Genomic DNA, 23,764 nt, shown 5'->3' with positions numbered 1-23,764 from the left:
AGAGATGCCTGCTGGGGAAGGAGGAGGAAGGTGGGGGTACCTGCGGAAGAGCCAGGGTAAGAGGCAGATGATGGGTTCCGAATGCAGTTAAAATAAAATCAGACGGGAAATTAGCCATTTTGGTTGCATTAGTACCATTTTCTCTGAAGATCTGAATTCCAAAAACCCAAGGAGTTATTTTCCGGTTTAGTTTAGTTTTGTTTTGTTTTGAATTCCCTTAATCAAACCTTTCATTGGTAAAGAAAAGGATTGCATAAAAAGACCTGGACAGAGATACACTAATCCATGAGTGACGGTCATTCCTCGGGAGGTGCAATCAGGGAAGAACATGACGGTATGTTTGTTGGGCATTTCTGTATTCATCAGATTTTTAATTACTTTAATAATCAGAAAAATAATAAACATGGAATTTGCAGAAGCACAACTGTTTGCCATCTCTGTGACGTTCAGCTGCGTATGAGGGATGGGGTGGGTAGGCGCACCGTGTCTGTTGGTGTTAACTGGGGAGAGAGTTCATGCAAGAAGCCTCGTGAGGGTAGGACAGGGGGGACACAAAGGTTTTGGAGCCCAAGGGCCAACCAGGCTGTTTCCTCACATGCTTCTGAAAAGACCACTTTGTCCCTGTGCCTGGAGCAGCGGCCCGCGCCCTTCTCCTGCTGCCTGGAGCACCCACTGTCCAGGGTACTGCGCCCACATCACATTGTCTAAAGCCACCAACACTGTGAGTCTGTCGCCTGCCAGACACTGTTCCATGCTTCGCTGATATGCGATAATCCCGGCACCCATGAGGGTGCTTTGCAGACGGGGGCACTGAGGCCTGAGCACCCAGTCCTTTGCTCCAGTCCCATCCAGCTGTCGCTGGCAGGGTGGGAACATGAACTCGGCCCACTGCCCAGATCTCAGCCACCGCTGCCTCGTGTCCAAGTCAGAGGCGTGGGACACAGCATAGGCTGGTGGAAGAGCAGCCTAGTGGCTTCCCCAGTGCCACTCTCTCTCCGACCCTCTGGAGTCACAGGCAGACAGGACACCCACTGGTACCTCATGTGGTAGCCCAGCCAGGAAAAAGGGTGAGTTGAAACCAGGAAGTCTCGGGGTGATCTCATCCCCCTGCTGTGTAACACAGGATTGCACCTGCCTCTGGGGGTCGCAGTAGGGGCTTAGGCAACCTTGCAGAGGGCCGGTTGGGGCGAAGTGAAGAAAGTCTTTCCGAGTCGATGCGGTAGTCCCCAAGTCAGCCTCCCCGTCACAGGCACCCCTACCGCTGGTTAGAAAGGAGGGGGACGAAGGGGCAGTGGGCCAGGCGACCGTGGGCCAGCTGTCCCACCGAGAGTGTGCGTCCCCTCCACAGGGCCTCCCAGGCCCCCTCTTCCTCATCCTCACGTCCAGTGAGGCTGGGCCGGCGGCTGCTCCACAAGCCCGTCCAAGGGTTTGACAGGCTAGGCCAGAGCGAGACCAACCCCCTCCCCAAAGCTGAGAGTCCCATCTCTGTCGCCATAAATGTCCAGCGGCTCTGCAAGTTTCTTTCACAGAAGTTCACTCATCGTTTCTGCTCAGCTGAGCCGCCAACCCATCCCTAATTTGGGCATTTTTCTCCCAACATCCAGTCAAAACAGGAAAATAGATCACACACCAGGCCTTTCCTCATCCTTGTAAACTCTATCCATGAATCCCAGGGGCCAATTAAACCCCCCTGGTCCACACCTTTTCCACCCAAGAGAACATCCCCCACCCAGATTCCCCCAGGAAACGCTGTCTGTATCACGTCCTGGCGGCCACGGGCTCAGCCGGCCACGGCCAGGGAGGAGGGGATCATCCCAGGCTTGGTGTTCTCCACCCTGAAAACACTATTCACATTTCCTCGGAGGGGGAGCCTCTGTCTTGGGGGAGCCTCCGTCTTGGCGAACTCTGAAACCACGCAGGGAGGCCACACACTAGTTACTGAGTCGGCACATGGCAGCCCTTGGAAACGCCTCCTGGTCACAAACAGATTGAGAAAACACGTACTTAAGCCACTTCGGCAAACGGCTCCTTTGGCCACTCAGGACTGCAGCCCCGGGAACAGAGCACCTCCTTGGAGCCCCCAAAGCTGTCCCGCGGGCCGTCCTGCCTGCTCCCGTGGCCACCGGGGCACTTGAGTGTTTGTTTAAAGAAAGGTCGGTTCCCTCCCCCCTGGAAAGAGAAGCTACTCTCTGCAGCGCCCACACCCGCCCTTCTCCACTGAAGTTTCTGCCCCTGCAGAGGGACTGTCACAAAGAGGAGAAATGCACAGACACACGGAGTGTGCACACGTGTCCGCACACCCACGCGGCCACGGCCAGCCTACCTGGGGGTTGTCGGGAGCACCCCGGGAGCGCCTCAAGGCAGCTCTGTGCCTTCTCTGGCCACAGCTCCTCTCTGCCTCCTGCATCAGCCTCTGACGTTGCTGCCTGGAGAGGGGAACTAATGCTCCCCAGCTGGCCTGGTGGTTTAACCCTCTCGGCTTTCAGGGAACTCCAGCGTCCAACCGGGATGAAAGGGCACAGTCCCCCTGACAGGGGCCTCCAGAACGGAGTGGCAGGGATCGCGGCAGATATGAGGGCAACAGCTGAGAGTTTACATTCGACAAGAAAGCACGGTCCAAGGTGGGCGAGGGGAAGAGAAACTGTCCCCAAACTCACCCTTGTTCCTCTGTCCTGATTCTAAGGGATCCAGAGAGAATTCAGACTCAGCTAAGAGAACACCAGACAGAAGGCAAAAGGGACCAACCTGGACCTTTCTGTCACCTGTCTTTGTCAGCTCCAGTCTTTCTAGTGTGGGATGCTTCAGGAGAAGCTGCTGGAAAAGGTTTCCTCCAGCAAAACGGTCAACAATCCTAGGTTCACACTGTCTCAGCTGCCACCCTCCCTCTGCCTGTGCTCACGTTCTGTTCTCTGTGTTCCACTTTCTGCCTAGCGAACTCCTATTCATCCTTCAAGATCCAGCTCAGGCATGCCTACTCCAGGAAGCCTTCCCTGCCTTTCTTCCCCGAGAGGCAGGAAGAAGCGTCTGAAAATGACCTCCCTTGGAGTTGTTACCCCACAGGGATGCTGTCCCTGCATTGACCAGTCCCTCTTCGTGGCAGGTGAGCTCCCTGGGGATTGATGATGGGGTGTTTGCCCCAGCAGTGCCTGGCACAGCGACTGGTAGATGCCTGCAACCAGGTGAATAAACAGCCTGCTGAATAGTCCCTCAGCTCTAATTCCTGAGAACAAGGCTCGTGTTGTAGGATTCTCTGTGCCTGCCGCTGGGGTGCAGAGGCTGATGAAGAACAGCAAAGGAAGAAAAAGAGATGGGGTGGATAGAGACTACAGAAACAGTCTCTTACTACTAGCACTCTGTCGCTCTCAACTACCTATCAGCGCTTTGGAAGCGCAGCACAAACCTCACCTGACTGGAGGTCACTCGCCCCTAAAAGGCAACTCCGCCAGCTGTAGCCAGGAACCCAGCAAGAGACAAGAGGCCCCTGAACCCCAAAACCCATGCCTCGGAGGCTGTGTGCTAAGTAGCATATGGCAGAAGGGCCCCGTAGGCCCTTCCTTAGTGCCCCTGGACTCTTGGTTTAGAAACGATTCTAACAAAACTGTTTCCCGGCACATAAATCAGAAGTGAGTATACGTTAGAGAGGGCGGGGGTGTGGCTCCTTCAGATAAGCCGGCCATGAGCAGAGAGCAGAGGGCAGACGGCCTACGCTTAGGGTCAGACGGACTCAAGTTCAAATCCCGGCTGAAACCACTTAATAGCCGGGTGGCCTTGGCAACATGCTAACCAGTAGGCCTTTCGTAAACATCTAAATGCTTTTTGAATTAAACAGAATTGACTAATTGAATCTGGACTTGAAGGAGCCTTGGGACTTGGGGAGGAGGAGGACCCGGAGGGAGACATTGGGGGATTGGAGGGTCCCTGCAAGGACTCGCCCGCGGGGCCCAGACGAGCTCGGAAGACTCAAGCGTTCAGCATTTGGGTTGCGGGGCACAGGGAGAGACAGCCACGGTATTCAGCAGACCCTGCCGGTCTCGCAGCAAGAGATACCCTGGCTTCCTCACTGCAGTGCCCAGCCCCCACCCTGCAAGGACGATGACGATGACAGTGCCTGGCCCAGCTCAGCCTTGCCTGGCTCAGCCCCCCTGGCCCATGGCTGTCTGCACCAGCCGAGGACCCAGACTAGGTCCCGCCGGTTGAAAGGTCAGCACAGACCATTCGTCTCTGCTTCAGGCCACCAGCACCTACACACTCCTTGCCAGGGGCTGCTTAGGGAGGCAGAAGCTATTTTCTTCTTGGCGATTTCTTCTTGGATGGAAAACAAGAACCCTGAACGTACCCACTAGTTGGCACTAGTGGGTATCGGATTCGCCTGTCAGAGTCACAGGGCAAGTGCTGGGCCCTCCACTCCCTGCCCCTAGGTGTGGAAGAGGCACCACCGCCCCTCGGGCATGGGCTCTGGGGAATCTGTGCAGTTCTCTGACTCTTCCCACCGTCTCTCTGCGAGGGACTGGGCCCCAGGGCTCAGGCAGCTCTGATCTCGGCCAGGCGCAGGCACGGGGCCCAGGCAGGCACGGGGAGAGAGGAGCACAGGCTTTAGAAGTGGGACTCCATCAAATCCCCGCCCTCCCTTGCTCGTGGTGAGGCCCCAGGCAAGGCAGGGGACTCTCTGGGCCTCACGTGCAAAGAAGGGCACAAAGGCCACAGGAAGGTGTGTCCAAGCAGGCCCCAGGGGATCCATCCCATCTGCCTTGGCCACCGGGGTCTCTCAAGTTGTATACAAGTGATGATGCTGTTTCCTCAGAGGAGGCCCTGGAGGGGACCAGGTGACATGCGGTGGGTGGGGAGGGAACACAGTGCGTCCAGCCCAGCCCAGCCAGACACCAGGTGGGCCACTGGGTAAGCAGGACGGAGCTAATGAGACGATGTGGGGGTCCGGGGCAGGGACGGCTGAGAAGGCCTCGCCGCCCAGGTGCCCACGCAAACGCCTGCGGACGGAGTTTCTGGGGAGAAGAGAAGAGCACAGAGGACAAAGCCCTGGGACCTTGGGTCAAGGAAGAAGGAAGGGCGAGAGAGGAGGAGCGGTGCCCAGGGGCTGGGGGAGGAAAGGGCCAGCGCGGAGGGCCCGAGTGCCGATGAGACTGTAGGAAGCTGAGGAGGGAGGACACCGCTGGTCCGCAGAGAGCTCCTCCGCAGAGCTGCTGGGGGGAAATGGCCCAGTCTGTCCTGACTGCGCGTGCCGCTGGGAGGGGTGGCATGTGGGCAGCGCGGCCGGAGGGTTGGGGAGCTTTGGGGAGAGGCCCGGTGCAGCTGCTGGGGGCGCTTCACACAGAGGCAGCTCAGCTAAGCTGGCACTAGTTTCCAAGGAGTCCCCGTCCTCTGTGGTGCCAGGCTGGCCACAGCGGAAGCCAGCGTGAGAGTCGGAGAAGGACACTATAAAGCAGTGGTTCTCTTCAGGAGGCGGGCGAAGTCCCAGCGTTTCCATACTAACACTGGACAGCATTCGTCCCTCTCATTCTCTCGCGGCGCTTCCCGCCGTGGATGGAAGACCAGCACCACTGGGAGCCAGTCATTCCGAGTGGCGTCACGAACAATGCGGGGGTGAAAAATACCCACTCGACGTGCAAGACAGACCAGGGGACTTCGGAAAACAGAGTATGGAAAGGACTTCGGCATGGTTCAGATCGTGCAATGCAACTAACGTTTAAGAAACAACACATGTCAAGTTTGGGGATAGTATCAAAGAATATCCAAATTAGCTGAGAAGGCTTTTAAAATACTCCTCTTCTAACTCCATATCTGTGCGAGGCTGGGTTTCCTTCATACGTTTTAACCAAAACAACACAGTGTAACCGATTAAATGCCGAAGTAGAAATGAGAATCTGGCCGCTTTCCCTTAAGCCAGAAATTAAATTTACAAAGGTGCAAATTCTTCTCACTTAATTTTTTTTATTATTTTGGAAAATAGTTCTTTTCATAAAAATAATAGTTTTACCATTATTTTCAAATGAATTTAAAAACAAAATATTTTAAATTTTTCTCATTTTAAATTTCTAATAAAAAATTTCACATAAAAAAAGCTCTTTGGGGGTCCTCGGTAATTTTTAACTGTACAGGGATCTGGGGACCAAAAAGTTTGGGACCCGCTAGTATAGGTCCAGGTGCCCTGGCAGCCCTGGACGTCATCGATGACCTGTGGGGCAGAGGGGAGGAGCCGGCTCTTTCAGCTCCCAGAGAGACAAGAGTGACCGCAGCCCCCTCCGCAGGTGCCCACCTGTCGGTTGTGAGACTGGCAGCGCAGGGAGGCCGGCGTGAGCGCTCACTGTCCTGGTGGGTCCCAGCTTGTACTTGCTCTGCCCCAGGTCACACCGGCCTGCCCTCCCCCTGCAGACCCCACTGGGATACAGCGACTTCAGCCAGCACCAGGGGCAGAGACCTCGTTCTCCCAGAGACTTCGCCGCTCCCACGACTGGGCAGGGGCTGGTCCCAACACCAACCTGGTCCCTTCTCCCTCACTGGGGTTCTGCTCTGTGGATTGAACTGTAACTGGTGTGGGATGGGTGTCCAGGTAACCCTCCCAGGAGTAGAAATGCAGAAGTGTGTGCTCTGGGGAGAGGGGAGAGCCATCGAGGGCAGAAGGCACGAGGGGGCCAGGCCCACGGGAGGGACGATACAAGGCCGGGGAGGTGGGCCAGGGCGCATGCACCCACAGAGCTCGGACGTGCCCCATGGTACCTGGAAGCCACAGCAGACGGCTGAGCCAGGCACGGAGCAGCATGGTCCCTCCATCAAGGCAGGAGGGGGGCTGGTGGGGCAGGCGCTGCTGTCTGGAAGGTAGCAAGTCAGGTTTAACTCCTAAACCCACCCCTGACTTTTGGACAGGATTGGTCCGCGGCCGGAGGGTGATTTGTGGCTCTGTTACAGACGGGCTGCAGCCCCATAAAGGCTGAGGTGCTCTCTCTCCCAGGCTTCATTGTGGTTTTTTATGGGTAAACATTTCTCGATAAAGACTTACTGTCTGCAGAGACCCCTTTATACCCCAAAGGTAAGGGTTTAAGTGGCCTGAAAACTGCAGTTACTTATCTTTACGGCGGCCGGCGAGGGCCTGCTCAATGACAGAGACTTTCATTTCACTGTATATATTTTCAGTGACTGGTTATAAATCAGGCTCGTCCCTCAGGCTCGGGGTCTGGGGTCTCCTCCATTCTAAGAGGCACAGCTGGGAGAACCGTCACTGTCACCCTGTTCTGGGCCCTCTGGACACTGGCACCTACGGTCCTCGGAAAGGAAGGGCACAGGACTTTGAGGCTACACCAAGGGGATCTCTTCAGGACCCCCAGGCACATGCCTGGCCCTATTCCTCAAGAAGCCGCCTCCTGTCCTCCATCCCGCCAAGCCTGCTCTGATAAACTCATTCTCAGTGAGGCGCTGATGTCTGACGACAGCAGGCGACCTGCTTCCGCTCTGCAAGTATCCACTGTACACGCTCGTACATCCCGCAGTCACGGGAATGCATCTTTAATGATGAAGTCACACAGAAGGACACAGAAAGGGATCCCTAAACCCCAGAAATCACGGCTACAAGCATTGATCACCTCTACCTCTGGGTAGCAGAGGTCGGTTCGCACTCAAATCCCAACGTTCTTCCCCCTTCGGTGCGCACATCCTCATTTCCAACCCCCAGCCCCCGTGGTTAACTGTCTCGGGGTTTTCTCTGTCCCCAAAGCCCGCTTTGCCGAGCTGCGCAGTGGCCTGAGAGCCAGAGCAGCCCTCAGCCGAGCACCGACAGCAGGTGCTGCTGACGCCCTGGCCGCACCGCCTCTGGGCGGGATTACTCACGCCAGCTCCCGGATCCCGGAGAAGGATGCTCCGGGTGCCCTGGGCGGCGGCCGGCCAAGCCACCCTCCACAGGGGCTCCCTCCCACCTGGCCTCTCCTCCCCACACACCTCCAAACAAACCACATGCCCTGGAACACTTACACTAAAAGCCTGCTCCTGAGAATGACAGCTGCAAGACACACGTGTGGAAGGAACCTTAGGAAGTGCGTCCTCCCCTCAAAGCAGGGGCCCAGTCTGAGACTTCCCCTGGGCAGCTGGCGAAGCTAAGGACAACCTTCTCAGGATAAGGTAGCTCACGAGGCTGGCACCAGCCTGGAGACCTGGTGGGGACAAGACTACACACAAGAAAAGCAAGAGATGGTGGAGAAACCGGCAGGCCAGAGTGAGGAGGGGGCCCTGACAAGGCAGGACCAGGTGTAGCTGCACACACAAGACCGTGGTCGGGAAAATGGTCCGGCAGACGTGCGAGGTGGCGCCCACCTGCCCCAGGCAGCCAGCTAGCTGGAAAGTTCTTGCACAAGCAGGGCCCAGGGTTTCACTCTGACCCTGGGGCTTTGCTCTCCCCCTCCCAAGACACACCCAGCTGGGTGGGATCAGGCTGTTTCCTGTGTGCAGCTGGGCCGTGTCTGGGATGAGAGTGCTCAAGGGCACGTGGCAGCCATGCACGTGGACTGTATCCACGGTGCCCACTCTGCCCCCGCCTTCTGGGAAGAACTTTCAAAGGCCGTCCTTGTCCTCCTCCCAGCCCCAAAGCAACAAGGCTCCTAGAACCACAGCACAGGGACACATTTACTCTTTTGTTCTTAAAGTCCTTAGGAGCTTCGGACTCCTCCTTGGGGACACATGCACAAAATATGTCTGCCCGCCCTCTGCCCCGCCGGGACGTCTCGTCAGTGTTACAATACAAAAGGCGCCAACAGGAGTGTTTCACAGTGCTGGGGACGGGGATCGCGGCCCACAGCACGGAGGACTCATGTCTTCCTCTCCGGTTCTGTGCTCTTCCCCACCCAGTAAAGGCTCCACGACACGGCCAGGGGCCCCACGCCTTCCTCAGGCCCTGCCATGCGGGGAAGAGCAGAGGACTCTCAGCCCCACATGTGAGAGTGAAGGAAAGACTCGAAGACAGATGGGGGGAGCACTCACCTGGGCCAGCCACAGGGGTGCGGAGACCCGAACTATACGGCCCAGGAGGGAAGGTCCCAGGACCAGAGAGGACAGGGCCTGTGTGTCAAGGGTGGCAACAGGGAAAGGGCCTCCCAGCAGCCTGAAGGACCAGGAAGTGTGATGTCCCCAGACAGAGACCATAGGAACTCCCGCGACTGCCCCCAGAGGACCACTGTGGGAGTGGTGACGCCAGGGACAGAGAGAAGGGCCTGAGGTCCCCCACAGAGTTACTGCGGTCAGTCCTTCTGCAGCCCCTGTGAGGGTGCCCTGCCTGCATCTCAGCTTCAGTCCTGACCGCAGCCCGACGAGGACAGTCGTCATCACTCCCGTGTCAAAGACAAGGCCGCCGGGAATTGCCAGCTCCCACAGCGGGGCGACAGCCCGGGGCGGATGCCCCCACAGGCACCCCCTCAGCTGCTCCCGGAGAGCCCTGACTCCCAGATACGGCAGGGACCAGCGTGGCGTGTGTGGGGCTCTGCCGCACGGCTCGGCCTGAGCCAGCTCTTCAGCCTGCAGCTGGCTTCGGGATGCCTTTCTTCTCCCGCCCCAGCAGAGGAAGCGGTTTTCCATTGTGCCTAACCAGCACATCTGAGAGAGGCAGTGGCTTTAACAACCCTGGGAAAGGCTTCCTGCCTTGGTGAAGGCCAGCACTGCCACGCCCCCAGCTCTCCCTGCTGGAACATTCACTTTACATCCTTCTCTGTGGGCGTTTATTTGGGTACTTGCCTGTGTCTCCTGACTAGAATGTCAGTTCTGGGAGAAGTGTACCTTGCCTGTGTGTTCCCTGCTGCAACCTGGTGACGATAACATTGCCTGGTGCACAGTAGGCACTCGACAAACATTTGTGGGAGGAAGGAAGAGAAGGAAGGAGGGAAGCAAAGAGGGAAAGAGAAAAAGAGGAAGAGGGAGGGAGAAAAATAATCTTCTGAAAAGAAGAGATATCCAGCAGGATTGCTTCTGTGGGTTTGGAATGCTTCAAGTCAATCAGCAAAAAGATGCATCAATTCTAAATGGCCCTTCCCTGCTCTAAGCCCTGCAATGGCTCCCTATTACCCACAGCCCACATCCCTCCCCAGGGCATCCCAAGCTGCCCATAGCTATTCCAATCTCCTTTCCAGCTGCATCTCTCCTCCTACGCATGCATGAAGCCTCCTCGCGAGCAGACACTGGTCCCTGTCCTCGCATGTGCCCTGTGACCCTCTCCGGGCATCTGCTCACTTCCACTTTCCCAGGAAACCCCACCTTAGCGAGATGTCTCTCCTGGAACTTCCTGGGGTTTCCTCTCTAGGGCTCTTGTCTGGCACTTCTCGGGGAGCTCTTTATGTCCCCTTATGGGGAGCTCACAAGGAAAACTAGGGAAAGGGGCCAGGCATGGCTACTCCAAGTGCAACCCAAGGGACGGAATGACCGGAGGAGTCCTTGCTGCCTCTGGAAGGCCAGAGCTCTGACCCCGTCATCCACTGGGGAGCGTCTGCAGGTGCCCAGACCTCTCTGGGTGTCCTGCCATCATGCTGCAGTGAGGTGGACACTTGTCTTTGGCCTGCCCTGCATCACATAGGGCCACCTTCCGTGCATGGCCCCTGCAGGTAAGGGGCTGGCCCTCCCCAAACCACATGGGCATGCACAGGACCCCGAGGAATACCACAGTGGTGGATTCACAAGGGTGCATGGGACCCAGGCCCAGCCAAGGAGAAGCCCTCCTGGACTTTCGCTGGAATCACCTGGAATGAGGCACTCCTCCATCTGAGCTCGCGGGAGTCAGGCCCACATTCACCTGCAACAACTCCACCATCTGGTGAACAAAAGCTGCCTGGACGCCAACCCACAGGAAAGGCAAACAGGCTTCGAGAGAAAGAGGCCTGTCCCAGTGACATCACTGGAGCCTCAAGTTTAGCTGGTCTTGAAGCCAGATCTAACCCTGGGCTTCCCCGTTATGGAAGCCAAGAACTCCACATGGCTTCCCAAAGTCTGAGTCGGTTTCTGTCACTTGCAACCAAGCACCCTGACTCAGTTTCCATCAAAAATCTGTCCTTTCAGACCAAGGTACTGCTGACGCCCCATTAAGCCTGGGTGCCCATCCACCCCCTGCAGCCTGAGCGCAGGCACAGGCCGGGGAGAGGAGAGAGGACACCAGCTGGGCCTCATTGAGGGCGAGGCCAGGCCACGGGGCAGACGGAGGAGGGACGGCGAGGGGAAGGGACTAACTGGGGGCTCCGGGCCTAGGAGAGGGAGGGGGAGGGTGCTCCAGCCAACACAGGCCTCACCATGCCAACCCTGGCCAAGGCTGTCACTTCCGGGGGCTGCAGTCTGCCTGGAGCTTGCCCCCTGCAAAAGCTGCTCTGAACACAGAGGAGGGTCCAGCACACCATGGCTGGGGGCACCACGGGGCACCTAATGCCCATCACCCTGGACGCCTGTGCTGGGGCAGGGGTCCCAGACCTCCCCTTACAGGGTCCATCATGTGCTCTGTGTGGCAGGGATGAGACCATTCCCCTCTCTGGGCCTCGGTGGACCACACGGCCCTGAAGCCGCTCCTGCTCAGACGCCGGCCCCTCCAGCTGTGGGCAGCAAGGCAGTAAGGCTGCCCGGAGCCCCGGCTCCTCCAGCAGGGGCCCTGCGCCCTCGGCTCATCCACCTGGAGCCCCTGTAGTAGACCAGGCCACAGGGTCACCCTGAAACGGTCGCAGGCCATCCCCCTCAGCATCCGCCTGAGCTGGCAGCGCCCGCCCTGCACAGCCCGCCACCACCCTCGATCAATTATTCCAAGTCCAAGGGAGGATGTGATCTGGTGATAAAGGACTGAAGTTAGCTGGAGGCTGGTGCTCTTCCTACAGTGATTTACTCAGCTCCCTCCAAACTCACACCCTTAATGTAATTATTTACTTTGTCATTAAACACCCTCCTTTCACTTCAGTTATTTTTAGAGCTTCTGCAGCCTATTGGATTGGCTGGGGGAGGCTGGGTCTTCCCTGAGGGGCAGCGATGCTCGGGCAGCCTGGGGACCCGCCACGGGGCTGTGGGGCCAGGCCTAGAGGGGTACAGCCTCCCTCCCTGCCTCTTTCCTTCCTTCTGCCCTTTCTTCTTCTCTCACACCCTCCCTTTTTAAAAACTGAGATATAATTCACATACCATAAAATTCATCCTTGTAAGTCTTTAATTCAGTGGTTTTTAGTATATTCACAGCGTTGCATGCAAATATCACAGCTACCTAATTACGGAACATTTTCGTCACCCCAAAAAGAAACCCCAGACCCACAGCAATCGCTTACCATTCCCTTCTCCTCCCAGCCCCCGGCACCTACTAACCTACTTTCTATCTCCGTCGGTTTGTCTATTCTAGACGGGTCGCATAAATGGCATCGCATAATATTCGTCCTTTCGCGACCAGCTTCTTTCATTTAGCATGTTTGCAAGGTTCATGGGGAAACATTCAAGGTTCACCTACGTCATTCCTTTTTATGGCCAAATAATATTCCATTGTACATGTATGCCACATTCTGTTCATCCATTCCTTAGTTGCTGGACATCTGGGGTATTTCCCAGATGGAGACTGTTGTGTTTGGGGACTATTGTGAATAATGTTGCTATAAACATTGATACACAAGGTTTTATATGAACATAGTTTTTCAGTTCTTTTGGGTATTTCCTGAAGAGCAGTGCTGGGTCCTGCCTCCCACGGCCAACCCGGAGCTAGGCAAGCCAGGGCCTGGCCTGGGGGTGCTGCCACGCACCACGGGCAGCCGGAGGGGTCCTCACTGCTCTGGCCAAGGATGACACAACCAGGAGGCCCCCCGCCCTCTCAGGCAGGGGATACTGCTATCCAATGAGAACAACAGCAGCCTGCGATGTCCACACGCAGCCCCCTGTCCCACACCCTGGCCAGGGAGCCTCCTCATCCCATTTCCTAGACACTGCAAGGGCAGCCCCCTTCCTACACCTGGATGTGAACTCGCACCTGCCTGTCCTCTAAGTGAAGGCACCAGCTGTTGCTTTTCTTGTCACCAACACAGCATGGAGGGATGCGACCAGTGTGGAGACCTCGTGGTCTGGGCACCAGCGACAGGGCAAAGGTCCCGCCCACCACAAGCCTCCACGAGGCAGAGCCAGCACAGTGAGCCTCTGGCAGCTCTTGCTTCCCTCCTGACCCCTTCTCTCCTGGGTTAGTTCCCCCAGCCCCAGGTACTCCAGGGCCTAAAGGCTGCCTAGATCCAGGGGCCACTGGGGAGAGGTCACAGGAGGATGAAGGACACCACGGGCCTCTGCACACACCCCAAGGTAAGGTGACAGCAAAAGGATAAATGCCTGACGGTGGGACTGCAGCGCTCAGTGGGGGAGGGGGCTTCCCTGCCTGGCTACCACCCCCCCACACGGGGAGCACAGTGCTGCCCCACAGCACTAGATGTTCTTTCATTTCCAGAATGGCAGGGATCAGAGAGGGGGCAAAGCAGTGACCACTGTCTACTACCCGGCCCCACACCAAACCCAAGCCTTTTCTCAAATACTGCTGCAGAAAATGGGATGGAAAGGCAGATGGCAGATGAGGCGCTCCTCTGCCCAGAGCCTGGCTGCCTGGTGCCAGGGTTTCAGAATTCCCAGTCCCCCACAACACAAAGTGGCGGTCCACGCCCTCTGTGAGCAAGGCCTGCCAGGACGTACTCACAGGGAAAGAGCCGGGGCAGCTTCTCAAGGGCTGGAGCACCTCTGGCCCCTCCCTCCAGCCCACCCAGGAGGAGGAGAAGAAGTCAGCACCTGGCTGCAGCCAGAGGAGAGGGGGGTCCACGTAAGCCATGCACATGCAGGGTTGGCTCAGCCACCAGCATCCACGTGTGGCCGTGAGCAGCTGGAAGACACAAACCCCAGGGGAGGCCACAGGACGTGGCCTCAACATGAGCTTGTGCCAGAGCCGGGGAGTGAAGGGGGGACTCTCGCCAAGGGGCTGACAAAACCAGCCTCATCTACCAGCTCTTCCCACTCAGCACCGCCTCCCCTGTCACCCTGTACCATTCACAGACCTCAGGACCTTTGTCCATGCTGTTCTCCAGGCTGGAACATCATTCCATCTCGCACGTCACGGGTAAACTGCTACTCACTACCACGATTCAGCTCATTCATCCACTCTCTCAAACATTGATGGGGAACATAAGTGCTACTGTCAGGAAATCGTTCTTGAATTAATAATCATAACAATAATAAGAATAGTAATACTAATAGCAGCAGCCACCATTTACAGCACGCTAGTATGCCAGGTTCCAGGTGTCGTCTAAGCACTTTAATCTCATTATTGGTAATCCTAGCCCTCAAAAGATAAGTATTTTGCCCATGTTTCAGATGAGAACACTGGGGTTCAGATCCGCAAAGGAAACCCAAAGGTAGGGGGCAGGGCGACGGTTCAAACTTGAGCTGTCCAGGCTGGAGCACCGGCCCCCAGACCATGCTGCACCCTGGAGCTGATCGTCAACAGACCATCCCCTGGGGCTGGCCCTAAGCCCTGCTGCACTTTGTAAACGTGGCCTTGCTGGCCACTCTCCAGCCTCCTGACCCGGGTGTGCAGCAGCTTCCTGCGGGACCCCTGCCTGGGCAGAGAGGGGTCAGGGCTGTAGGCAGCATGTTCCCAGGGCCCCGCGCAGACCCCAATCCTTCCCTGCCAATTTCCCGGATCACCCCACGCAGCAATGCCCACATCAGCATCGAGACTGGGGGGGATCTAGTTTCTCAAAGGGGGAACTACCAGCTCTTGGGGACAGGGACCATGGCTCCTGCTTCCTGGGTGCCTCTCCCCTCACCTCCTGACCCACTGTCATGTCCCACAGAACTCCACAGAAGGCTGAAGCTTCAGATGGATTTTCTCCCTCCTTACCCCTCAGTGTCCATTCAAAGAGGTTCCATGGAGCTCCCAGGACCTCAGCCTGCATAGTCGAGCAGCCATGCACCCCTCTGGGCGCCAGCCACCCCTGGGCCTTACTGCCAGGCACCACACAACCCGTGCCAGAGCTGCATGAGCCAATGGCCAGCCCCCAAACTCCCTGTACTCCCGAGGGGCCGCTCTGCTGCTCCTCCTCCCACCGGTGCCCACCCCCTCTTCCTGGTGAAGCCCTGCAGGTCCCTAAGGCCCAGCTCAGATGCTGCCTCCCCCATGAAGCCCTACAGGCAGGATTTGTCACATCTCCTGGGTGTCACCTCCAACCAGGAGCTCCTAGAGGGCAGAAGCAGGGTCTCTGTGATCACCATTTCTCTGATCCATGTTCCAGAACCATCCACGGGATGCAGACATGAACGGATGCAGGAAACCCAGAGGTACCCAGGCCCGGGCATCACACATCCACCCCAAATGCAGGGCTCGACTTCATTATCCTCAAAATGTTCCCAAGATCAGAGGCGGCGAGACTTGGCCACAAACATAAAATAAATTATCTGCTTCCCCCCCACCCCAACCAATGATAAATGGTTCTATTAGCAATCCAGATTGTTAAACTCTGATATAACAGGACGCAGGGAACGGGGGCCCATCCATTCTCCCTCCGGCGCATACTGAGTTGTAAATAGGTTATTTTGTGTGTAAATAACACATTAAAACACAGCATTAGCTATGTCTTTTGATAGAGAGGAAATTGTTACAAATAAATAATTCCGGACAGGAATGTAAAATAAGCGAGATTTAATGGTGCATGCCTGGTGCAGCCGTGTTAAACATGACTAAAATGATAAACCCCAGAATATACTAATAGTAAACTATGCACTGACATCAAAGTAATGAGGCTGTATTTTTACTAAGCTTTAGAAATGCTAAAATTACTTTTGACAGAACCAAATGTCAGAAAAATGTTTCCAACATAAACACCATCAATTTGGGAAGTTGGGGTCTGAGTCATGAGGGGGCCGGGCTGGGGGCAGCTGTGTCCCACCCCATGGGAAGTTCCAGTCCGAGTAATATCCCATAGGTGACCGTTTGTGCTTCGTGTCTCTGGACCTCAGTTTTCACATCTGTAAAATGAATGGATTCGAACTAGATGATGTCTGAAGCTTCTTCCAGTTGTGTAAGTGGGAATGACTTCGAAGCTTCCCCCAACCCCGCATCAGTTTAACATCCACGATGACCATGAGAGATGAGGCAGTGTCCTACAGGTGCGGCCAAGCACACAGAAACAGGAGTCACCAGCACTGTCCTCTGATGATTTCATTCCAGGCGGGCAGAGCCAGAGAACAGAGTGACACAGAGGAGACAAGCAAATAAACGTGCCAGCGTCCACAGCCAAGGGGAGCAACCAGGCAGGGGCTGCAGGGGCTGCAGGAGCCTCCCGGAGCGCACAGCGGGCTGGGCCAGGAGCAGGGAGCAAGCCTGCTGTGCTGGGGGCACGGGGGAAGGGGGTGGCAGTCTGATTCTGGGTGGCAGCCGTTTTAAGTGGCATTTAGAGCACAGCAGTGAGCACGAGGCCAGGACAGGCAAGAGGATACTTGGCTTATGTTAACATTTACTTCATCTGTGCCCAGGCACTCTGCTGGCCATGCCGCAGACCTTGTCCCACTTAATCGCACAGTCCCAGGAGTTACCGGGACCATCTCCATCCACAGACTTTAGAGAAGTTCTCTGACGTGGCTGGTGAGCAGAGAGCTGGGCAGAGCCCGGGCCTCACTGACCCCAAGCCACGCTCTTCCCAGCAGGCTCTGCTGTGGACAGGGAGAAGCCTCCAACCCTGCAGCATACCCCTGAACCCACCCACAAAACGCCTGGGTGCCCACACTGCACCCCACTTCCTGGGTGGGCCAGGCTGTCAGGGGAGCTGAGCTACGCTCTCTGGACACAGTCGGATGGGAACTGGCTGCTCTGTGCAGCTGGGCCATAAAACAAGCTGAGAAGCAGCATCTACAGCAATCCTGAAAATCACTTAAATAAGAATAATTGCCCACTTAGTCACACCTGAGTGCAGCCCAGGCCCAAGGCAAAAGTGTGTGGCCCCCGCGGAGAAAGTCAGGTAAGCGGGGGAGGCTGGCCCACTCAGCAAGCTCCCTGCTGGCCGTGGGGTGGGGAGGGGAGGTGGAAATGAGGAAGGGGCAGGACCAGCGCCAACTGACCCCCACACCCCGAGGCAGCTGACCACACCAGCCCCCGGGCGCACACCTGGCATAACAGCATCAGACTCGATAATCACGTATTGAATGCCAGCTGCACGGAGGGGTCGGGAGGTGCAGGTACGGTGGCAAATAAACAGTGCCCTGCCCACAAGGGCATCCTGGAGGGCAGGCAGAGGGCACAGAAACAGACAGAGGGCAGAGACACCAGGGATTCTGAGGCGCTTTCCAATGGAAGGGTATCAGACAGATTCCCAGGTACAGTAAGGTGGATGGGGGGTGGTTTCTAGCCCTGGGTAACTCGGAGAAAATGCTCAAGGTCTGAGTGGTTTACATATTCTGGTATTTGCACAACATTCTAACACAGGTGGATGCCTTACCACTAAACAGAAATGTGCCTCGGAGAAACTTTGCAAGAAGCCAGCAGGGCCAGTGAACGGAACAAAGGGGCCGCCAGTGTGAGCAGGTAGCACACAGACCCCCGGAAGCATTGGAGCACTGTGCTGAGAGCCCTACAGTGCTTAACCCTGGCTGTGCCAGGCTAGTCACAGCCCTGCCAATACTACCTGCTGCAACCGGCTAATCCCCCCCCCTGAGACTCTTCAGCGCTCCAAGGGATCCAGTCCATGCCATGGACCAATTGTACCCAATGAGCTGGGAAGTCTGTTGAAAACACACATGCCCAGGCCCCGGCCCTGGGGGCAGCCCGCAATGATTACAGTCAGCCCATGAGAGTCTAAGTCCCGGCCACTTGGGCAACCTCTCGCCTGGTCCCACCCTCCAGTGTGCTGGGGAGATGACTGAGTCAGAGAAGCCAGGGACCCACTCAGGGAGGCCACCCAGGACAGCCTTCGGTAAGAAAGCAAAGCAGGATGGGGACCCAGGTCTGATTTCCAGCCTGGGCCACCCGCCACCACTCTCGAGTAGTAGACACCAGAGACCCGCGCCTCCACCAGCTGTCGGCCTGAACGGGTCAGTGGGCGAGAGAGACCAGTGAAAGGGAGACCTCCTAGGTCAGACAGAGCCTGCAGACCCCAGCAAGGAAAACTGGTAAGAAGAATGGTAATAGTTACTAAAGCAAATACTTCACTTGGACCTCACATAGAGCCACCTCTGTGCCCAACACTTTTCCAAGCACTTTACAGGTGCTAACTCAAGTAATTCTTATAACCCTGTGAAGTAAGTATCATCATTATGTCCATTTTACAGATGAGAAAACTGAGGCACAGACCTGCCCAAGATCAGCAGAGCTGGGACCTAACCAGGCAGCCTTGCTCTGGAGTCTGGGCTTCTTCTTACCAGCACTCTGCACTGCCGGCACCAGGACAGGTGGTACTGCAGCTCCCGTCCTTGAACTGCCCCACCAGGCATGTGTGAGCACACTCAAAGTCTCCTGAAAGCTCTGCACAGCAGCTCTGTGTCTAACTCCAATTAACACATGGAAAGACTCACCCCACCTCAGTAGCCAGAGCATGTGGCCCTCCAACGTAAGAGCACGCCAAAATCACCCGGAAGGTTTGTTTAAACACAGCTTGCTGGGCCCCACCTCTGTAGGCTCAGATTCGGCAGGTCTTGGGTGGGCCCAAGATTAGCATTTCTAACAATTCCCAGGGGATGCCAATGCTGCCGGTGGGGGCTACCCCGGCAGGCCGCCTGGCCCAGCATACAATGGACACTCGGTGCAAGAGGTGGGTATCGGCCACTGCAGGCACTTCCTGGACATCTAAGGCCCGTCTGGCTGCTTGATTTCAGAAACTAGCAGAACTCGTGAGATCAAGACCCAGCTCCGAGTTTCACAGCTCCAGCCTTTCGCACTGGCCCAGAGGCTTGGAGGAGTCCCTGGTGCTCAGCTGAGGCACACGGAGAGGTTCAGAAATATTTTTGGAAAGAAAACCCACAGTGGAAGAGGAAAATACAACAGCATTTGGACACTTTCAGTGTAAAGCAATGAGACATCTGAATCCAATTGCCTTTAAAATTACACCATTTTATAAAAATTAAAGAGGGGGAAAAATTCTGGGCCAAAATGTGTTTTTAAAGATTTATGGCCTCTAAAGTGTTAGCACAACAGCAAAAGACGCTGGGAAGGAACCCACCTTCCGCAGCTTCTGCCGTCTGTTCCTCCAAGCTACTCCCGCCAGATGATTAAACTTACCTCTCCCCAGTCTGACCACAGGGCCACTTTTTCCTCTGATCGGTACTGGCCCTGCCCTGCTCTGCTCTGCAGACATGTTTCTCACACACATTTTGGCACAGGGAGGTGGCGACTCTGCGTGGAAACCCCCAGCCCCCAGCAGGTCCAGCCTCACAGACTCCTAAGGTAAGTCGGGTATCAGAGGCCAGTCAAGCCAGGTGACTTTGCAAATAAGTCATGGCCCCAGACCTCAAAGAACTGGCTGTCTGGAAGACAGCAGATGCCATCAGTGCCTGGGACAGATGAGGGAACCGAGGCACAGTGACACATGAGGAGACACTCCAAAGCTGGACCCTCACCCCAGAGTGTCAGTGGGGCCCAAATCACCCCCGTGCAATCAAAATAATCTAAAAGCAACCAGTAAGAGGCAGGAGCCCCAAGCCCCAGGCCCAGCTCTCTGCTGAAGCATCTGGTAACCTCGGGCAAGCTTCATTCCCACTCAGGCCTTGGGCTGGCCGCTCAGGAATCAGCCTGCCGCGCCCCCACCTAGCACCAGGAGCTGCACCACTGGGGACTCCCACCTCCCTATGTGCCCTCCTCACTCGAGACCCACACTCGCCTTCCCTTCCCAAAGGGACTGGAGATCATTTTCCCCCTGCTCTTTTTCACTTAACATGAATATTAGAACATAAGCACGTTCCCTTCTGTAATTATAAAGTCCCAACGAACATTTTCAACAGCTACTATGATGTTCCATTCAAGATGTTCCACAGCCTGATCCATCGATCCCCTATTCACGAACAGCTAGGCCGTTTCCAGTGTTTCATGGGTATAAATAATGCAGAAATGAAATCCTGCCTGCGGGTTCTCTGTTAGAGCCAACCGGAGTCACACAATTCTAGAGGTGGGACAGAAGCACCTGGACAGGTGACCGTGGGGTAGGGGAGGCTGGATGAGGGGCCAGAAGCTGGGACCTACCCCCTCTCCCCACGGATGTATAAGAAGCCAGGAAACTGTAAGCTGGTGTGAACCATCCCTTTCTGCCAGACAGTGCAGATCACGGTGAGGACCATGCGGACTATGTCACGGGGTTGGAAGGAATGAACTGGGCCTCAGAGAAGCCAGGTGTCTGAGTGGTCACCCTCACAACTACAGGGGAATCAATTCAGTCACACCCCTGCCCCGGCAAACAGGCCTCAGACCAGCCCTCCCGGGTGGAGATGGTTCTTCCACCTTCTCCAGAAACAACTTAGGAAGGTGCATCCCTCGACTAGCAGTTCCCAGCTCCCTGCACCCTCGCCACAGCCCGGCGCGCACCCTGCAGCACCGACCCTCTCCCAGGCCTTGGCGCAGTCCGCCATGGCCCCACCACTGTCCACACCTGCCCCCACCGCCCCACAGGCAGTCCAGCTCCTCAGGGGCTGGGGCAAATGCTGCTGGTCCCCAAAACCTTACTCCTTGGCCTTGCTCCTGACTGATCCCACACTTTCTCCTACACCATTCAGGGCCCCAGGAGACCCTTAGGTGCCCTCATGCCAGGCCCAGCACCAAATGCTGAGACTCAGAGCTGAGCACCACAGCGTCCCCACCCCCAAGGGGAACCCATGCCAGCCACCCGCTGCCGCCTGGCACCTCCTTCTGCACCTACGTGCCGGTCTGCACTCCTGCAGGCGGGAGGCCCACATCGGAGGCGCCCTGGAGCCTTCGGGGGACTTGGGCTGTTGAGTGCAGGAGGATTCTCGCTCACAGCACCTCGGCCACCATCCATAACATTTAAGGAAAATCCGATGTTGTGAGATCATAAAGACTGTGATCTTTATGGCAAATCCCCTCATGACACAGACTAGAAAACCAGGACCCAGGCGAGTGCCCTTTGGGCTACACCACCAGGCCCCCCTCACCCCATCCACAAACGCAGCTGCCATGGCCCACAGCACTCGGCCTGCCCCAAGGTGTCCTGCTTTGCTCCGCACAGGGAAAACTGCTCTCCCCTGATCCGGGAGGACCCTTTCCAAGGAAGCGGCTCAGAGACAGGGGCAGGGAGCAGTGATGGGTGAGGAGGCTCCAGGGTCCCCGTGACTCTCCAGCAGCAGACACACCTGGCCTGAGACGGAGGCCCACAAGCCACCTGCCCTGCAGTAACAAGGCTGTCCTAGGTCCAACCCATCCTCTGCTGGAACCTCATCAGCCCAGCTGATCTTGTCCCAGGCAACAAGGGGACAGAAGTCTGTGGGGGTGGGCACAGAAGACCTCCTGGTTGGGAGTGAGGGTGGGTAGAGTGGGGTGGTGGGTGCCTCTGTGGCTGCTGTACTCCAAGCTCTGGGCCTCCTGCCTGACACCGCCCCTCCCGCCCAGATCGAGAATCCCTCAAGCATCTGTTGTTATTGCACCGACAGTGACAACCAGGTCTGAGGCTAGAGGGGCTTCCCCCCAATTACATCCTAATTACTGTCTAATTACTGCCTAAGTCTATGCTCCGCACAATTTACATCAGTAAATTGTGCCACGGCAGTTCATGATCCACTCATGGCTTCGGAAAGGCAGGCAGCTGACAGGGTCCCGCTGAGAACCCTGGGCAGGCCAGAGATACTCGCAGCTCATGCGGGACCCAGAGCATCAGGCAGAGGGACAGTGTGAGGCACTGCCACAGGCCAGGGAAGGGCCCGACCCAGGGAAGGAACAGGCCCCGCAGCACAGGAACCAGGCTCGGGCTCTCTGCCTCGCCTCCTCCCCACTGCTTCCCGGTGTGCTGGGCGGCCTTCGGTTCCACCCCCACCCCCCGCGACCCCCTCCTCACAGAGGGAGGGCGCAGAGAGCCCCTGCCCAAGGGGACGGGGTCAGGGACATTGCCCAGGTCAGGAGGCCAATGCCCACCTCCCCGGGGACGCCCACGGGTTGGCTTCAGATCTTCCTGTCCTGATTTGGGCCACACATCCCAAGTTAGAATCACAAGGAAAATAAAAATAAATGCAATAACAATGACCTCCATGTCCACGAGTCCACTCTTAGAAACACGCCTCCTAAGCCCCCAAGGGTCCTTCCATTTCCCTGGGCTCTGGCCCCAAGCCGCGCGGCTGGACAGACGTGCCTGACCTACTGAAGCAGGGGTGCGCTTTATGAGCCCCCGCAACTGTGTACACGTCGAAGTGTGAGGGCGCTGCCCCGCACCACCCCGCAAAGGCGCTTCCTCCCCTCACTGCTCCCTGAGCTGAGCCCGGCGGCAAGAGCAACAGGCCATGACTAAGCGCACTTGAATAAAAAGGGAGAGAAAAGAAATCTAAGTCTCTCCATTCCTCAGAGACAGAAATAGTTCTGTGGCCTCCAGATGGACTACGCAGACACAGGGGAGGTCTCGCCTTCCAGCCAAACTTTCCCAACGGGATGCTGGCATGGGTGGACCAGTGGAAACCAGAAAGTATTTCTCTTTAGCGCAGTAAAATGAGAGGCTGTGGCTCGGGTAGTCCCTTCTGTTATAATTAACTTGGCCAGAAATTCACCTAAGATACTAAATTCTGTACCTGGCCCTCTAATTACAGCCAGAAGGCATCAGGAGACAATTACTTTCCAAAATAGTCCTTGGCGGGCAGGAGGCAAGAAGGAGTTCTCCGGGCACATCTCAAATGCGCCAGCTGCACGCACCCCGGGCTGCCCGCAGCCACGGCGCCCTCCTCCCCTCCCTCCCTCTGCTCCTGCTCAGGCCCCGCCCGCCCCGTTTGGGGTGGCCAGACCTCTGCAAACCTGCAGGCCACCGTCACAGCGCCTGGGATTCCCAGCAGCAGGGGCGCCCTCCTCCTCACCCTCCATAAACCCAGCACGCTCCCCGACACGGACCAGCACTCTAATTAAATCCTAACGGGCTCGTGAAAAACACCCTGCTGCCCTCCAAGTGTGCGAGACAGAAAGTACCTCCTTGGGCAGCTACAGCCGCTGCCGCCGCCGCCGCCGCGGCCACCGCCAGAGGAGAGGCCTTTTTGCCGGGGTCGGGGAAGCCGCTGGCCTCCAGGATCGCACTTTTGGCTTCCTGCTTCTCCGCGGCAGTGGCTGAGGCAGACGTCTCCATCTCAGCCGCTCATCGTCCCGGGTGGCAGCCCTAAAAGAGAAGACAAAGGCGCTCACCAACACTGCGCCCAAACCCGACCCAGATTCACGCCGCCGCCCGCGTCTAAAGAACCAACTTCATTCTAATTCTCTTGTAATTGGGAAGGAGGGTTTAATTAATTTTGAGAATTACTAGTCCTGAGATTCATCTGGTCTTCCGAACAACCTCACGGACAACTGCTGGGCATTTTCGTCTTTTACCCAGATTTTTAAAATCTAAGCAACAAGTTCCTACTGATGTGAGCGGCGCCTGGCGAGAACTGCCTTGACAAATGAAGTCAGAAGTAATGACCTCCAACTCGGGGTCACAGGGAAAATACAAATAAACATAGTAGGGACAACCTAGAGGTACTCGAAGAAAGGCCCTGGTTTGCTGTCGCCTCCTTGCTCACCAGATCCATCCTTCATGTATTCATCCCTTCGCCCATTCGTTCAACAAATTTTCACCCTTTATGGACTCACACA

The 23,764-nt window shown here is 56.6% G+C and overlaps 1 protein-coding gene across 1 annotated transcript in view; it reads right to left on the bottom strand.

The window, feature by feature from the left end:
* GLI2 (GLI family zinc finger 2) overlaps positions 1-23,308 on the bottom strand; it is a 171,765-nt gene extending 148,457 nt beyond the window's left edge. The window contains 1 exon segment of the mRNA XM_012644667.1: positions 23,108-23,308. Coding sequence (XP_012500121.1) covers positions 23,108-23,261 — 154 coding nt within the window. The 5' untranslated portion in view covers positions 23,262-23,308.
* Positions 23,309-23,764: the final 456 nt, after the last annotated feature.

Source organism: Propithecus coquereli, unplaced genomic scaffold, assembly GCF_000956105.1.
Source record: "Propithecus coquereli isolate 6110/MARCELLA unplaced genomic scaffold, Pcoq_1.0 Scaffold217, whole genome shotgun sequence".
NCBI classification, from domain to species: Eukaryota; Metazoa; Chordata; class Mammalia; order Primates; family Indriidae; genus Propithecus; species Propithecus coquereli.
The sequence above is the reverse complement of the archived record's forward strand: the minus strand, read 5'-3'. Positions and strand labels throughout refer to the sequence as shown.